General features: G+C 43.1%; 1 protein-coding gene across 1 annotated transcript in view; it reads right to left on the minus strand.

Annotated features, from left to right (window-relative positions):
* Positions 1 to 520: 520 nt before the first annotated feature.
* LOC115082502 (C4b-binding protein alpha chain-like) overlaps positions 521 to 17,080 on the minus strand; it is a gene marked incomplete at its 3' end in the record, with an annotated part of 80,987 nt that continues 64,427 nt past the window's right edge. The window contains exons 10-16 of the mRNA XM_029586731.1: positions 14,455 to 14,784; positions 10,890 to 11,101; positions 9,128 to 9,319; positions 5,509 to 5,605; positions 4,910 to 4,986; positions 3,957 to 4,142; positions 521 to 702 (exon numbers count right to left, since the gene is read on the minus strand). Of these exons, the coding sequence (XP_029442591.1) occupies positions 521 to 702; positions 3,957 to 4,142; positions 4,910 to 4,986; positions 5,509 to 5,605; positions 9,128 to 9,319; positions 10,890 to 11,101; positions 14,455 to 14,784 (1,276 nt within the window). The remainder of the gene's footprint in view (positions 703 to 3,956; positions 4,143 to 4,909; positions 4,987 to 5,508; positions 5,606 to 9,127; positions 9,320 to 10,889; positions 11,102 to 14,454; positions 14,785 to 17,080) is intronic.

The raw sequence follows: 17,080 nt of genomic DNA on the forward strand, positions 1-17,080 counted from the left end.
CGAAAACCCGACGCCATGGCTTAGACAAAAATTTAGCTGCGGTGCGGTCGATGGCCAGTAGGCCCCAAAGGGAAAACCCAACAGGAATCAACCGCAAATGAGGGTAATGCCTTACCTTACAACCGTGGACTTTGGAATTGATAGGGGACCCCTATGGGGTAGAATTTTTTCTAAATTTTTTAAATAAGTTCTATGAGGAAAATTCTTGTCAGGAATCTCTAGAGAGCTCCTTAACTCGCGTGGCTACTGCTGCCACAGAAAAAAAAAAAAAATGAAGGGGGGACCCTGCTGGCTGCAGGGTCAGTGCATTGCTGGGCATGCCCAGTAGGTGCCAGTCAAAGTTCTAGAAACTTTGCCAAAAGTGATCTGTGATTGGGCTTCACCCTGATGTCACCCATGTGTGAGGATTAACATCCCTGCTGTCCTGTGAGAAACCTGGCAATGCAAAGTCAGCTCAATAGGATTCCACAAAAAACGCTAAGCCTCTAAATTACTGTATCAGAGTCTCATTTATACTTACCAACTTGACAAGTGGAACTGGAGGATACCAATTACTATTCTCGTCACATTTAATTAAAGAATCGCCACTCAAAGTGAAGCCAGGATTACATTCAAATTGAACTGCAAACATTGTATTTATAGGGGGGCGCAAATCAGATATCTTCCTCCCATTTTTGACAACTGGATCTGTACAACTGACAACTGAAATGGAAAAAAAATGACAACTCTTTATTTAAAGATAGTCAGTACATAGCCAAACCTACCCCAGATACACTAAGCCATGATGTTTTCTTGCAGGAGGGATCCCACTATTACGAGGGAGTGTCACCGTAATAACGGGTTCCCCTCCCCCAAAAAAACGAGGAGAACGTGCCATGCAGCCGCAATGCACCAGGCCCAAACACCAGGGCACAAAAAATAAAACAAAACACGCAGCGAGTGGCCCTTTAACGCAATGGCAACCCCCAACCTCACAGGACATCAAATCCATACCCACTCCCCCCCAAAAAGTGTAGTACCCTCCTATCCCCTCTGCACTTTAAATTGGACCCCGCATCAGGGCCGAGTGCACCTTTGCACCCAGAATAGTCTGCACCATTTTCCAAAATGGCGCCGACCTGACTTTGCCCCAGTCCAACGGCTGAGGCAAGGTCAGGTCAGTGCCACTTTGGAAAACGGAACTGACCAGACTTGGTGCAAGGATGCACCCAGCCCCGACACAGGATTCAATTTAAGGTAGGGGGCGGGGTCAGGTGCAGGGGGACCCCATGAGGCCATCACCATGCATTTTTATTTATTTAAAACTTTAAAAAATTTTTGGGAGTGTCTGGACTGCCTGAACTGATAGCCCCAAACTGAGAAGAGGTCAGCTCAATCTCCCTGGGGTTTTTTTTTTTTTTCTGCCTCTTTAAATGCGCAGCAGGAGCCTTCAGACCCGCATTAGTGTCCCGGGTCTCTTGCCACACATCTAACGCATTTCAAATAGGTGCAGATATTTTATTGTGGCTGACCACCCTTTTCAGTCAGCTGCATTTGCATTATTCATGCATAGAAATCACATGCAAAGAAGGTCATTGTAACAGGGGAGGGTATGTGGGCAGGGAGCTGCACAATATCAGGTGTATCGCACAATAAACACGATTAGACACGCATTAGGGTCCTAACCTGGCTTGATGAATCACCGGTTAGCCTTGCAAACCATAGATATAAACAATGCAGGTACAGAATACGTAACATATACAGCTAACTGCAGACTCAACGTATTCGGGGAGAACAACTACAGAAAGTTGTACAGTAAGCCCAGTAAAGACTTCAATTTTTTCAGAGCCATCCAAATCTTTCCGCAAAAAATAAGTTTATTTTTTCAGTGCAAGACAACCAAGTGCCTGGCATGTATTCAATGATACACCAACTTTTTGTTACAAGAAAGAAAAAGATCTGCCCATATGCTGAGCAGGGAAAGTCAGGGAATCGACATTACCCACACCCTAAGAGGTTGATATTTAGTCAGATATGTTCAGACATATCTGGCTAAGTAGTGTTTCAATATTTGGCTACCACTTACCCAGGTAACTTCTTATCCAGATTACAAATGACTTGCTAAGTGATGGGCAGGACAGGGGCCGTGCAGGACAGAACTACTTATCTGGCTAACGTAGACGGATAAGCACCAATATTCCATCTTGTGCGACTAAGTTAGACCTGCTATTCAGCTGGTCTAACGTTAGCCGGATAAGCTTATCCAGCTATTAGCAGAGTATATTCAGCTGTGTTGCTAAAAAGCTCGGTCAAGTTAGCGAGATATGTTTATCTGGCTAAGTTCCTTGGCCAGATATCAGCTGAACACAGGCCTCTAAGTGTACATAAGAACAAAGAAATTGCCATGCTGGGTCAGACCAAGGGTCCATCAAGCCCAGCATCCTTTTTCCAACAGAGGCCAAAACCAGGCCACAAGAACCTGGCAATTACCCAAACACTAAGTAGATCCCATGCTACTGATGCAATTAATAGCAGTGGCTATTCCCTAAGTAAAATTGATTAATAGCCATTAATGGACTTCTCTTCCAAGAACTTACCCAAACCTTTTTTAAACCCACCTACACTAACTGCACTAACCACATCCTCTGGCAACAAATTCCAGAGCTTTATTGTGCGTTGAGTGAAAAAGAATTTTCTCTGATTAGTCTTAAATGTGCTACTTGCTAACTTCATGGAATGTACATAAGAGTTCTGCCTCCACCTATCCACCACGCTCACACCAACCTGAAGGACAAGCTGTGGGTGCCATGTAAGATATTAAACAATTCAGACCTTTTGCTGCAGATGGAAACCTTACATGCTTGCATCCAAATTTTGTGACATTCATAATTGGTTAAGTTTAAGTGCAAATCCTCATTCCATAGGGAGATGAGCTAAGTTACTATATACTTAAGTTCCTAACAAAAAGTCCCTATTAAGTCTAAGGACAAGACTCAGTGACTTAATTTTCTAAAGATGTAAGAGACTAGAGAGGTCCATTGATCTGATGTATCCAAGCCAGAGCTGATTGAAGCTGCACACAATTAAGAACATCTTTTTGTATGTGTCAAAATTTAGAAGACAACTGCTTAAAGGCCTTAAAAGCCCCTCCGGTCCCTACATCTGTCGAAATGCTGAGATGTAAATTTTGCAGTAAGAGAAAGGGGAAACAGAACATAAGAAAATGCCATACTGGGTCAGACCAAGGGTCCATCAAGCCCAGCATCCTGTTTCCAACAGAGGCCAAACCAGGCCACAAGAACCTGGCAAGTCCCCATGTACGTACAAATATTTACACTCATTGTGCCATATTCAAAGACTATTAGTGTATAAGTTTGCTCTACATATTTGCCCCACTCAGTAGCAATTAGCAGTATAATATTTCCGAATTCTAAGAAAATTTTATTAAGCAAACTTTCCTGATGCCGTAAGATTTGTGATCTGATTGGGCATTTACTTGACCTACATCTCTTTATAATTTAAAATAATTGCTGTCTATCCAGTTGTCTGGGGCGCATCGCACAGCCGTAATGTGGTGATGCATAACCATGTGCACCACAGAAGGATGTGGTATGTACACCCCACCACATCATCTGCTGCAGTGCAATGGGCTTGCTGTGACTAGTAGTTAGTTGAAAAAATTGTTTTGGGGATTTTTTCACACTGTATAATCAAAGTTTTTCAAGTAGCCAAGTAACTGAACTGAAACATTGATATGGAGAGGGCGAGGGGGAGGGATATCTATCAATAAATACACAATTAAATGTTATATTGAAAGAAAATGCAAGCTTGAAATGAGCAGGCATGCAGAATATTGCACTGTTATCCAGTCACTCTTTGTTATTAATGAATTTTATGACAAGCAATTTCTGGAAATAGAAATATATTTATATCTCTCTATACATACAGGCAGATCTCAACATCGGTTTATTAGTCACCTTTGCATTTCGGTGGATTTCCACTCCAGTTCCCATACTGGGTGCAATAAATTGATGCGTCTCCAATAAGTGTCAGTTCGTTAGAAGTGCAGCTGTACGTTACAGCCGAAGAATACCGGAACTCTTCTTTTTCTGATCCTGAATGCGTTCCGCCCTCGATATTTGGAGGTGAACCACAAATAACAGCTGAAGAAAGAACAAAATAACTGACCAAGTTATCAAAATAGATATATTTCAGATCCTTTCAAAGACAAAAGAATTTGACTGAACTAAATCCCTTTCCAGGATAGTAGCATTAAAATGTCCAGGGCTTTTACATCCAGCAGTACAGCCATATTGCAGCTGTGTGAACTGAAGCACCAGAAGATTGACCCAAGGCTCAGCATCAGTCAGGACTCAGACTCAGGAGTTCTAACTTTTAACCCTCTGCAAGTGACTGTCAAGCTAAATCAATTACAGAGCTCAAATAGAGGAGACAAGTTTGTTATTTAGCTCACTTTGATGTCAGAACCACTTGACTTTGCAGCTCTTAGGAATATCTAAGAATTTCTTTATCAGAAATGGGCTTTGTGTATCTCCGTGAAGAAGGCAGTTCTAGTACGAGCAATGGGCAGAGAAGCAGGGAAGCCAGGTTCAAATCACACTTTTCCTAGGGGCATTCGCCATCTCCCTCTGCTTCTTAGATTATAAGATCTTTTGGCAGGGACTTGTACCTGAATACGTATTACCATTGCTTCCTGCCAGTAGTGCTATAAAAATAAATGTATGCTGCTCATACTACTGCTTGATAGGAAACTCTTTATTCTCTGACTATAAAGCAAAGTAAGGCCTATTGTGCACTTCCACCAGTTTTATGGCATTAAAAGATTATTCATGTTTGCAATGTGTGTGACAACTTTTTGTTTCTAAATCAATTTTCTTACCACAAAGAACGGTTACATTTATGCACTTACGGTCACACGTGGGAACAACATTGCTCCAGGAACCTGAGCTTAGACACTGTCTTGTAGACCTTCCAACTATTTGATACCTGCACAAAACAGCAAAATATCTCTAATTTCTACTTTCAACTAACACAAAATAGCAAAAAAAAAAATCAATGTGTTTATCCTCTACCTATATTTACACTGCAAACAGTTACATTAAAAATTCCAAATATTTTCTGATGCTTTTGCATCTCAAGATACAGGATCACAAACATGGACTTCCCTTTTTAGGGAAACACCACCACAATGACAGCCAAAAATATGAATCTGTTTTAAGTGTTAGAAGGTTAAAGGAACAGCAAGTTATCAGAATTATTTCTAATCTTATATTGGGGGTTCCTTTTTACTACTATTGTTTACAGAATTAGTCGGACTCGCGCAAGAGAAAGCTTGCATTGGTAAATTGTTCATTAACTTCCCAAGATGATAATTTAACTATATTTTATGAAAGGCATACCATGGATGTGTTAAAGGGGCTCTTTTAAAGTAGAACAGCACAATTCCTAATTCATAAATGAAACAGCATTAAAAGAATGTCACAAATGTCAAAATACAACTTAACTCACCCTGGATTACAATAAAACTTTGCTGTTGAACCAAACAGGTTATCATCCAAGTCAACGCCGCCATTGAGTAGCTCCCCTGGACTGCCACATGATCTCCCTAGAAAGGAAAACACCTGATGTGAAGTCATTTTGAAAGGTAAAGCAGGACAAAGTATGAGATTCTGTATATAGACTTGGAAACTGGTAGTGCAAGTGCTTTAAGGCCAGAACTGAAACCTGGACACTCAATTTCCAGGTTTTACCATTAACTCCATGATGCTCAACAAGTAAACTGTATATACAGCCCCCCAAATTCCTGTGATTCTTCAATCAGCGCCACATAACTCGTCTTTTGTCACAGAATCACAGGCAACTCCCTCCACCCCTCCCCCCCCAAAAAAAAAAAATGTTACTGATCATCTTTGCCACCCCCCGAAGGACTTTGTCTCAGCCTCCATCTTCCCCTCCAGGGGAGAAGGCAGCAGCGTCCGTGAGGGTGGGGTGAGGAGCAGGACGGCAGCCTTGTCTAGGAAGGAGTGAGGGACAGAGGAGAGAGACCGGCGTCTGCTGGGGTGGAGAGGCAGCAGAAGAAACAGGATGGAGGAGGACTGAAGGAGTTGGGGGCAGTACAATAAAACATGGAACCTATGGAAGGGAAGAAGCAGGCTGGAGTAAAAAAAGGAAAAGGGAGACACAAGAAAAATAAAGTTAACGTTTAATAAAATGTCTTATTGCATGAATGCGGAGACTGGGGGGATAATATTTGACGGGAGCGTTCTAACACAAAATGGTACTGGACACAAACATAAACAGCGCTACACAATATCATAAAAACTGCCTTACACTGGGATCCTAAGATTTCTCTATTGGGAGTCCCCGTCAGGGAACAGTATAGACGAAGGCCTAATTTAATCACATTTCTGTTGACAGCAGCATGGTGTGAAGGTCAGCGCAGAACAGAATGGTAGTACAGAAAGATACGGCATATTTGCATGCTGGAGAAGCTAACTTCAGCTACAGATGAAAACACTCCAAAGGATAATAAAGTATGGAAGACTTATCTAAAATATCAAGAATAAGGTGCACAAGGGATACTACAAGACAGGTCCACTTGTTCAGAAATCCTAGCTTATGTACACATTTTATATTTGATAGGAAAAAGAGATATTGAAAGCAGGGAACTGGTTGAGGTATTCTTCTTCTTTCAAGAATGACTACTGGGGGCAACAGGTAGCAGGGATATAAACCTATAGTCCTCAAGAGCCACAAATAGGCCTGGTTTTCAGGATATCCACAATGAATATACATAGTGTATTTCCATACAGTGCATGCCTCTTCAATGTGGAACCTGTCTGCAGCTCTTGATGACTGAGTTGAACACCCCTTCTGTATAACAATGAGAAATGTTGCATTATTATGCAAAAGATATTGTTCTGTATTCATACCAGTGTGTTGACTAAGAAAAGTGACTAATCAAACATTCATTTTATATTTAAAATCACTGTACAGGACAGTGCTGCTGCTGCTCCTGTCTGGAGCAGACCTAGGATCTTCATGTGAAGCCTTGGACCTTCCTTCCCTGTGGAACAGAGCTGGCGGTCCTGCCTCTGGAAGTCAACTCCTTTCTCCAGAGCCGTTTCTGCTTCACCACCTCCTTCAGCCGAAGAAGCAACTTTGCCAACTGTTTGTTTTGGGGGGTTTTTTTGGAGTTGCCCGGAGACACAGAAGTCAGTGGTTCAATGGAGGGGGAAGGGGATATCAACAATCTGGGGGCTCTGTCAGCTGATTCACTTCAGGAAAAGTGTTTGGATTTGCTTCAGACTGCTTTGAAGACTTCCTGAATTTAAAAAAACATTCTGCCTGTGCTTAAAGCAAGTAGGCTCTACGAAGCTTGGTCTGGGATTTTAAAGACGGAAGGCACTATTCTCAGTCCTGGTAGAGTGTAGATATCTTGTTACCGTGATCCATGGAAGATTTCACTCACTGTAACAGCTTAACTCCAGAATCTTAAAGGTCAACGTACATTTGTAGTAGAAAGAGCAATATCTATTATAAAAGAATTATTTTCTCCACAGAAAAACGGAGAATATTTCCAAGGCAGAACTTACATTGTATAAAAATGTTCTATGGGGTAAGAGTCACTCAGTAGAGCTGTTTAAGCAATATCTTCAGGAAGCTTTGCTGACATCCGATGAGACCCTGCCTTTGTTATTCGATTGGTATTATCTGCTGCCCATGTTTGGTGTGAAAACATCGCAAGGCCTGGATTTCCAAATTTTTGGAAGTCCTGCCCCAGAACCAACGAGGGACTTGGCGACAGGGAAGCTCATTTTATGGGTCACATTCATGTTGAAGTTAGTCAAGAAAACAGATCTTAAAGTTTGTGTGTGTGTGGGGGGGGGGGGGGGGGGTTGCAGAAATGGGATATTTTCTTGAACACAAGTTTAGGATTAATAGGGCCAGCCCCATGACCCAGGGGTAGTGCTGTGCAGTGCCATGTACAAAGTCTCCTGTGCTATCCAGGAGTCGGGTCTTCTGCACCACGGGTAAGTTGCGGGGGAGGGGGGGTCCTGGTGATTGTTATGGACAGCACCTGCTGGCTGGATTTAGATCCTGTGATCAGTGCTCTGGTGCATATCTCCTGGCCTCAGAACCATTGCTTCACCCCCCCCACTGCCTCAAGTACCAACTTAGAGATCGTGAGCCCTCTGGAGATAAGGAAATGTCTACAGTACCTGAATGTGATCTGCTTCCAGGTGCCTAAAAACAAACTGCTGCAGTGACAAGTGTAAGAACAGTGGGAATCCAGGGCACCAGAACCTCAGCACAGGTTCAGGCTGAAACGGAGGAGATAGGAGAAACTACCTGCCAAAAACAGGTGTCCACTTATCCAGATGTAGCTCACAGCACTAAGCAGAAAGTCCTGCCTTAATTTAAGGCAAGAGATGCATGTTAAAGCCTCCCTATCTTACATTAGCAAATGATGTGATGTATTTTTATAGCAAATAGAGTACATTTTCTCAGCACACGAGTGGATCTAGTCTCACTTATTTAATGGTTGGCTTTTTTTTCTTTTTTGGCTTGTATGTGTTGCTGTGTATTGTGATATTTTTCTTCCTGGTTTATTTTCTCAGCACACGAGTGGATCTAGTCTCACTTATTTAATGGTTGGCTTTTTTTCTTTTTGGCTTGTATGTGTTGCTGTGTATTGTGATATTTTTCTTCCTGGTTTAAACCATTCTCGATTCCCCTTTTCAATGTGCTTAAATTAAATTGTGTAGCCATTTAGGAGTATACTTTTTATACCATAGGTTATATTTTAACTTATACCACAGCATACTCCATTCTTTGAGAGTTTTGTTCTGTAATGTATATTTTGAAAATTGACATAAATAAAAACATTTAAAAAGCTTACAAAGTTATGTTACTAAGAACAGACAAACTTACAATAGCTCGAGAGAAAAGAGGGGAGATGAAATAAAACATCTAAAACCTTTTTGATGTTTGTCTGTCTGTCATGCCCATTTAGCACAACTAATATAGGATTTCCTTCATATATTCAGTTTGCTACAAGGAGAACGTCCCTTTAAGCACTGTGTTGTATGGAATACAATAAATAAACACAGCCAAAAATACTTACTTTCACAGAAGGGAGCAATTACTGACCAGGTTAAATTCTGAAGGCACGTAATACTGGTCGGCATTCCCCGTGTTAGTCTGTAACCTGGACGACAGTCATATGACACAGTGGTACCGACTGGAAATAGGTTCATCGCCGTAAATTCAGATTGAAGTTCAGCAAAAAAAAAACGTGTTGGAGAATTACAAGTACCTAACAAGAAAAAAGGAGGCGTCAGTGAGCAGAGTTTAATTAGAAATCTGTCAGCCTATGCAGCTATATCACGGCTGTGATCAGGCCGATGAAATATACGGTGCGCTCGGCCAAGTGCACAGCTTTAAACATGCTTAGTCACATGCTTCAGACACGCGTCCAAAACCCCTCATGCAAGCCCAAAACAGCGCCTAGCTGATAGCCTCAGCAACATGAATTTATGTGACGAGTCCTATTACCTATTTACCCCCCTCCCCCGCAAAAAAAAAAAAGTGTGCACCCCACAACAGGCATTAATTCTCGAGAAGCCCCAAAGATGCACAGAAAACAGTCAGAATACCTCTCTTCTGTTGTTCCTCCAACTTAATATTGTGACGATATTAAGTCACAGGAACCAAAAAAAGGAGAACAGGCAAAAAAAAAAAAAATAAAAGTTGCAGGCAGTCAGGTTAAGACTAACTAGCGGTGTTTCCCTAACCTGCCGACAGCCACCTCTCCTGGGCGCCCGCTGCAGAGGAGGCGCTAGGGACGCACAATGTCCCCCTAGCGCCTCCTTTTACCGCAGCAGCCCATTTAAATATTAAAACTGGGCACCTGGGAGAGGTGGAGCGGCACACGTTAGAGAGAGCGGGCTCGCAATCCTGAGCTCCCGTTTAACGCGGGACAGTACTGCATCGGCCTGAACGTAGTTTTCAAAACATTTAAATTCCAGTAATAAAAGAATCTGCATGTGCTTTCCTGTCGCTGTATCACACTGCTTTACCCACATTTAAAGAAGCAGTTTCAAAAATTCACTCTCTTATAATATTTTAAATAAGTTCAATATCATCTTCATTGGCGAAAGGTCGATCTGTCCATCCTAACCAAAAGGCTCACATTCAAAAAACAGTCCACAATGCAAAACTATACTTTAAAATCTGAAATTTCATTAACTGCTTTTAAATAAAAGGACTATTTCTCGTCATAGTAACACTGGCTCTATCAACCCACATATCAAAATCGATGCGCCCCCCTAGGATCCTAGGCAATAGGGCTTTACCACGGGAAGGGCCCATCAAATGAATCTGATTGGGCGACCGGAGAATTATATCAGGGGCCGGAGGTTGATGTGCAGGAGGCTGTGTGTAAGGGAGTGGCCCCCATGACGTAAAATCAGTCAGTGCCGGGGAGTTGTGTGCGGTGAAGAGAGGAATAGGACTTTAGAGTACGGGTACTGGGAGGCAGGGAAGGTGGAAATCAATTCGATTCGACCATGTGGGCTGATAAATAGAAATTATAAAAAATATCTTTGCATCATGGACTATTAAGATTTTCTGTATGCGAATCCTTTAGCTAGGGTGGAAGAGACATGGGACAGATGTTTATCTGTAAAGAATTTCATTCAGATTGGGTTTTGGTAGCTATTTCTATAAAAACAGGAATAAGTCCATCATTTCTAGGCATCTGTATAGGCTAAAAGCATTCACATTAGTTGACTGCTTTATGTATAAAGTAATAGAGAACGCACTGAAGAAGTCGCACTTTTATAGCAGCAAGCCGAGGGTGCCCAGTAAAATGTTTAAATTCTTACGTTCACAAAACGTTGGGATTTCTGACCACGTCGAGTTATCAAGACAAGTAATAGTGTCCGACATCCCAGGCTTTTTCCCATACCCTGTGGCTTGATCACACTCGTACGACACCACAGAGCCAGCACTAAAGGCCTCTCTGCCAGCATATTCTTCTTTCAGCAGGGCATTGGTAATAGATGGGGGAATACCGCAATCACCTAGTGGGGAAAACCTGTTACCATAGCAGGAAGATTCACGAAAACCCTGTAACTCACGCCAACCGAGAAACAGTCACCAGGCACTCAGAGAGGGCTTTAACTCCTAAACTACACTATTCCCATAGTTACAGAAAAAGAAAAATAGCAAAGATAGTCACAGTTATTAAATACAATCACAAGCAGAGTTTTAAATGACTCAGGACCCAGTTCTCACTAAAAGCAGGTTTTAAGAAATGGACTTAGTACTTCTACAATGCTGCTTCTAAAAATGCATAGAAAGAATATTTGCAGATATGAAGCAGCAGGATATCTGTTTATAATTCTGAGTGTCAGCCAGGTACCCTGATTTAGGATCAGGATGGGGGACATGGCTAAATTTAAAACACAGGGAACAGAAGCTTTAGCTTAGGATATGCTCCTTTTTATGGTCACGCTCTTTTAGAAAACCACCTTAAGAGGCAATGATAACTATGATTAGTCAACGTCCCTGCTGCTTAGGTATATTAAAGGGATTTTTCCCATTTTACATCTGTGGGAAAATGCTTAGTACCTTTGGTCTTAAAGGAGCAGACATAGCACCAAACCTGCTTGCAAAGAGCTATGAGGCTAGACAACAGTTTGGGGAAATTCTCTTTCTCCTCCAATAATAATCACACACCCTCTTCTCATCCCATTCATAAACTGCATTTCTCACATTTTTTTATTTTAAAACTGTCCCTCCAATGAGGGCATTGGGTAAATATAAACAAAAAAAATGGAAAAGCTTACATAAAAGCAGCATAAAACAGGCCAACCAAAAAGCACACATCAAAACCAACAGAACCATGACAATACAACAACACAATAAAACAAGAGCAAACCAAAAAATTCATCAAAATCATATGGAGGAGTTGGAACTAGGGGTAGTTTAGCACCTCCTCAGCTGCAGTATAGACAGTATAGACATGCTGACTTGTATTATACACAGGGGCAAAAGGATGCTTCTGCGGCCCACTGCAAAATCTCTCACAATGCCTACGAGGGCATTCATCCCCTCCAACCCAGTCCACTGTAAAATTTCTCCCAATACTCATGAGTGCATGGGTTCCCCTCCTACCCTTCCCCCACCCCACTACAAAACCCCCCAAAGCCCATTAGGGCAGTGCTTTTCAACCAGTGCGTCACCAAAAATTTGACATAGCAAGCCTACGCTTTCTGTAACAGCCACATGTGCTTGCTGCTTGAGAAGAGTGCAGAAAAGGAGCTGGTACTTAAAATTCCTCTTCACCGCTCCCTGCTGCTGCTTTTCCCTCACCCCTGGCCATCCCTGCCACCAGCAATGTAGCAGGCATGGTGTATCCTGCCCTGCCTCCCCCCTCTTCTTGGAGTTGCATTGTTTCTCTGTATGCTTACTTCTGGTCTTTTATTCTGTATCAGGTAAGAGGTGAGGGATTCTGTAACTAGCCAAGTTACTTTATGTTCTCTCCCAATGATGTAAATATTGTAAGCTTTCTATAGCTATTTTGGTTCCTCTCCACTTTCTCCTCTTTACTTAGTTTCAGTTCTCTACTCTTAGTCCCTCACGTTCCCAGCTCTTCTCCCCCCTCCGATAAATGTAATTGTCCTTTGAGTTAATTGTAAACCGGTGTGATGTGTTCTACGAATGTTGGTATATTAAAAGTTCATAAATAAACAGAATAGATTCTGTATAGGAATCTAGAGCAGTCTGGCTTTCTGTGTTTTTCCAATAGCAAGTGCATTGCCTTCCATATTTGCAGTCCTGGGTGTTAGTGCTCTTATGGTAGGGCTGCTATGCTGTATCATTTCTAAATGTCTATTTAGCAGATTTTCATGTATTTCACAAAGTGCTTGGCAGGGAAGTGATTCTGAAGTACTATTATCATCGAGGGGATAGCAGAATTTGAATATATATTTTTTGCATGCTGAGTTGAAAGGGGAAATTCCCTAATTCTGTTTAAACTCCAGAAGGTCAGAACTTTCTGAAGTTGACAGTGAAATGCATGAGAGTTTGTCTGTATCGAAAAACTGTGCACTGCATATGCATTTCAATCCCAGATTTCTCACTGATGCATAAGAACATAAGAAATTGCCATGCTGGGTCAGACTAAGGGTCCATCAAGCCCAGCATCCTGTTTCCAACAGAGGCCAATCCAGGCCACAAGAACCTGGCAATTACCCAAACACTAAGAAGAACCCATGCTACTGATGCAATTAATAGCAGTGGCTATTCCCTAAGTAAACTTGATTAATAGCCATTAATGGACTTCTCCTCCAAGAACTTATCCAAACCTTTTTTAAACCCAGCTACACTAACTGCACTAACCACATCCTCTGGCAACAAATTCCAGAGCTTAATTGTGCGTTGAGTGAAAAAGAATTTTCTCCAATTAGTCTTAAATCTGCTACTTGCTAACTTCATGGAGTGCCCCCTAGTCCTTCTATTATCCAAAAGAGTAAATAACCAACTCATACAAGATCATTATCTTAAAGACCTCTATCATATCCCCCCTCAGCCGTCTCTTCTCCAAGCTGAAAAGTCCTAACCTCTTTAGTCTTTCCTCATAGGGGAGCTGTTCCATCCCCTTTATCATTTTGGTTGCCCTTCTCTGTACCTTCTCCATCGCAATTATATCTTTTTTTAGATGCGGCAACCAGAATTGTACACAGTATTCAAGGTGCGGTCTCACCATGGAGCGATACAGAGGCATTATGACATTTTCCGTTCTATTAACCATTCCCTTCCTTAAGCAAAGATTATTTTTTGTGAAAAAGCACTTAATAATAATAATAATGATATTTTATAAGCAGTGTCTGAAATTGTCTGTTACCTTTCTTCTGCATAATTTTTAAAAACATAGCAGGGGTTTTTTTTTTATATAGCTGTTAAATGTAGTGTGCAATGTGACCCAGGTGAGCATCATCTGTTAGGTGTGTCACGATGGAAAAAAGGGCATTCTTCCCATCCAACTCGTTCACTATAAAACCTCTCCCAATACCTAGGAGGAACTAATACTCCAAGCAGGGTCTTCATTTAAATCCCCCTCCGGCAAGGACTTGTCCGGGATAGGTAAAGAGCCAGGCTCAGAATCATCTGAAGGAGGAAAAATGGTCCGATCCGGACCCGAACGAAGGGGGCGCTTCGGAGCTGACCCCACTCCCAAATCCGTGGGACGAGCCCGTGGCTTTAACCTCTGTTCAGATGAGGGACTCTTGCACCTCCTTTGGTGCCTATGCGGGTACAAACTCTGGGCTCCCTGTCCCGTGACTGTAAGCGCATGCACCCCCACCTGCCCCAGACGTCGGAGGCGAGGGGGGTCCTAACCGGTTATTCATGCACTGCAGCCCTCGGGGCCCACCTCCTACTCACCCCGGACCTCGCCGGCCAGCAGGCAGCAGCAACAGCAGCTCAGCCAGCAGAGGGTGGCGGCCGGGCAGCGCTCTCCGGTCCTCTTCCTTCTCCTCGCCATAGCCTCCCTCGGGTGAACCACGCCCGGCCGCGAGAACGGAAACGGAGCAGAGCGCACACAATGCGATACAATACAGGGCGCCCGCGACGGTTGCTAGCGCAGCTTCCTTCTCCCTCTCACAGGAGGAAGAGGAGGTCGGCAGCGCGCGCCGCTGCCTCACGTCACGCACGTGAAGGCGGAGCACGAGCCTCCAGGCACCCTGCACCTCGGCCCGGCCCTGGCGCGCGCCGCTACGTCACGTGATAGGAAGGGCGGGGCGACGAGTAAAGAGATGGGGGCGGCGGGGGGGGGGGGGCTTCTCCTGCACACAAACACGGGGATCGCCCTCTCCGCCCCTGCTCCTTCCCGCTCCCGAGGGCTCAAAGTTAATGTGGAAAAGCGCCCGCCGGCGTCACGCGCTACCGACCCCGCCTCCTTTCCCACTGCAGTGCCGAGAGCCGGCCGCCGCCTCCCTGGGGACAGCCACTTCCGGCAGGCAGAGCCAGGGGAGGTGAGCTCATCGCAGTGCCAGGCGCCCGCAGGCCTTGCCCCTGTGCTGGCTGGGGGTTTGGGTGCAGTCGGCTTATGCCCTAGGTAGGAAGTGGGATAGAAGTTGCTGGATTCGCTCGGTCTCGTACTGTTGTTCTGTTTTAAATCAGCCATACTGAGTGAAGATGGCGAGTGGCCTTCTGCGAGCCATGCATTGACTAAAGTAGTCAAAGGGCCACTCATGTCATCTTGCAATGCCTTTAACATCCCTGTGCCTCATGGATTGAGCGGGCAGGTAGAAGAATTCATAGACAAAGCCATATGAAAATTCCTGCAATTTGTACTCATCGCTGAGTACAAGAGTAACATTGTATCTCCAATTTTATTGTGAAAAAAAAGCTAATTTTTCACAATGTGAGGAACCAAATAAAACCTCATGAATACCATCGGGTTTCTATCGCTTGGTGTGTCAGTCATGTCCAATAAGAATTCCTGGGGACTATTACAGGCCAGCTGGATCTTCTTTATAACAAATCCCTTCTTGGCATCAACAACCATTACCTTATCCTTCCACTGCCTGAGTGTAAAGAGGACAGATTGGAGCAAGAAAGGGACTTACACCAAGGGTGCTCACAATGTCCCAGGCTGCACTTTGTGCCTTTCAGCTCAGAAGAAAGCCTAAGGGGGCTCTATTAGGTCTATGTAGCACTACATTCTCATTCTTAATTGGGGCCAGGTCAACAGCTTGCTGTAATGTATCCAGCCATAAACCAACAGCTGCATTCTGGACACAGGATGCTGGGCTTCATAGATCTTTGGTCTGACCCAGTATGGCAAGTCTTAAGTTCTTAAGAAGGCATTCGCTCAGAAAAAAAAGCAGACCCAGTATATGCCTATGCCTATGTTTGGGCTTGTGAATCAGCTTCTTCCAGCCAAGAGCAGACATCACCTTCAAAAAATTCATATGGGCTAAAAGTGGTATTTCATTGACATGAAGACTGAAATCACCAAAGATTATAAGGCTACTCAGGTCAATTAGAGATGCAATCAGGGCCTCAATGAGTGGAGAGTAATTAGCTTAAAGAATACTGGGTGGGGGCAGTAACACAAACAGATTCCCCTTTATTTGGTGGAAAGAAAGAACTCATCATTTATTTATTTATTTATTTATTTATTTTATTGATGATCTAGCTCAATATCTAGTTGGGACATAGATAAAGCTTCTGGACAGCAATGAGAAGACCTTCCATGTTTAAACAAATGGGGCTTCAAAAATATTAAATAAATTGGCAGGCATAACTGGTTTAGTAAAACATTCCCTGTATGAAGTAATTATATTTCAGTGATATAGAGAACATCAAACAGTGAATATGGCCTGTGCAAAAGCATGGATGCCCTTTCAGTTCATTCATTTCTACTTTTTGCACCATGAGTACTGTGTACAATTCTGGTTGCTGCATCTCAAAATAGATATAGTTGCACTGGAGAAGCTATAGAGAAAGGTGACCAAAATGATAAAGGGGATGGAACAACTCCCCTATGAGGAAAGGCAAAAAGAAGTTAGGGCTGTTCAGCTTTGAGAAGAGACGACTGAGGGGGATATGATAGAGGTCTATAAAGTCATGAGAAGACTAGAACAGGAAAATGTGAATCTGTTGTTTACTCTTTCAGATAATAGGACTAGAGGACACTCCATGAAATTAACAAGTACAGTAGCACATTTAAAACAAAGCATAGAAAATTCTTTTTCACTCAACGCACAGTTAAACTCTGGAATTTGCCGCCAGAGGATGTGGTTAGAGCAGTTAGTGTAACCGGGTTTAAAAAAGGTTTGGATAAGTTCTGGAGGAGAAGTCCATAAACTGCTATTAATCAAGTCGACTAAAACCCAAATTTTAAAAAGCCCTTGTGTGTAAATCTGGGGGATACACGCATGCCCAGCAAATTTTAGAAACAGCTCGGCCACGCACATACATCCCAGTATGTGCAGAAGTGCTGAGCCATCAAAAAAGGGTGGGGCGAAGGCCGACCAGGAAAGTGGCCATTAGACCCTGTCCT

This window comes from Rhinatrema bivittatum, unplaced genomic scaffold (assembly GCF_901001135.1).
Source record: "Rhinatrema bivittatum unplaced genomic scaffold, aRhiBiv1.1, whole genome shotgun sequence".
Classification (NCBI taxonomy): domain Eukaryota; kingdom Metazoa; phylum Chordata; class Amphibia; order Gymnophiona; family Rhinatrematidae; genus Rhinatrema; species Rhinatrema bivittatum.